At 36.2% G+C, this 844-nt stretch overlaps 1 protein-coding gene across 1 annotated transcript in view; it reads right to left on the bottom strand.

The window, feature by feature from the left end:
- Window positions 1–803, bottom strand: part of LOC108355048 (solute carrier organic anion transporter family member 1A5-like) — a gene marked incomplete at both ends in the record, with an annotated part of 2,569 nt that extends 1,766 nt beyond the window's left edge. The window contains one exon of the mRNA XM_017606221.1: window positions 476–803. Within this exon, the coding sequence (XP_017461710.1) occupies window positions 476–803 (328 nt within the window). The remainder of the gene's footprint in view (window positions 1–475) is intronic.
- Window positions 804–844: the final 41 nt, after the last annotated feature.

Genomic DNA, 844 nt, shown 5'->3' with positions numbered 1-844 from the left:
AAAAATGCAAAACACCTTCAACAAAAAAATTCTCAAAACTCAATGCAATTTTTGACTAACTCCGAACTTGCATTTTCTGTACTAGAATTTAAAGGGCTACAAAACTGCATATTTTGTGTTTTTTTTTGTTGTAGAATGAACCATATTTTTATAAAAATATAGCGGAAAAATATTTGAATAGAAATTGATGCATATATTGNTGTACTAGAATTTAAAGGGCTACAAAACTGCATATTTTGTGTTTTTTTTTTGTTGTAGAATGAACCATATTTTTATAAAAATATAGCGGAAAAATATTTGAATAGAAATTGATGCATATATTCTGCAAAATTCCTGTGCCAATACATTTTTCCGGCAGTGTATTTATGTATCTACCATGATAAAAACATAGTAAGGTAGAACCGTCCTCTCAATTCTTCGGCCATGATTTTTTATTTTTTCCCCAGCATTTTACATTAAATTCCCTCGCACTCACTTAGCAATGCTGGAGTTCGTGATTTCTTCGTATTATCATCCATATATGAAACGCCCAGCGTGTAGTATAGTGAGCCGCCAATACCTGAGATAAATTGTGCAACGAATAACACCAGTTGAGGTGCCAAATTGCCTTCGCCTACCTCACACTCTGCCCCGCGGCCACTTAGGAGGCATAACGTTTTCGAACCTTGCTTCTGTATTGCTTCCATGGTAGCATTTTCATCCGGTTGAGCGCCAAATTCCGCAGTTAACGCCAAAGCATCATCACCAGGGCCATAAAGGAGGTGTGGTAACGCAGTCATTAAGCAGAAAATCACAATTGTTAGTAAGCCTGCAAATAGAGGAGCGAAAATAGTACCATTTAGAC

The sequence above is a fragment of the Rhagoletis zephyria genome, unplaced genomic scaffold (genome assembly GCF_001687245.7).
Source record: "Rhagoletis zephyria isolate East Lansing unplaced genomic scaffold, Rhagoletis_zephyria_1.1 Rzeph_scaffold_41758, whole genome shotgun sequence".
Taxonomy (NCBI): Eukaryota; Metazoa; Arthropoda; class Insecta; order Diptera; family Tephritidae; genus Rhagoletis; species Rhagoletis zephyria.
The sequence above is the reverse complement of the archived record's forward strand: the minus strand, read 5'-3'. Positions and strand labels throughout refer to the sequence as shown.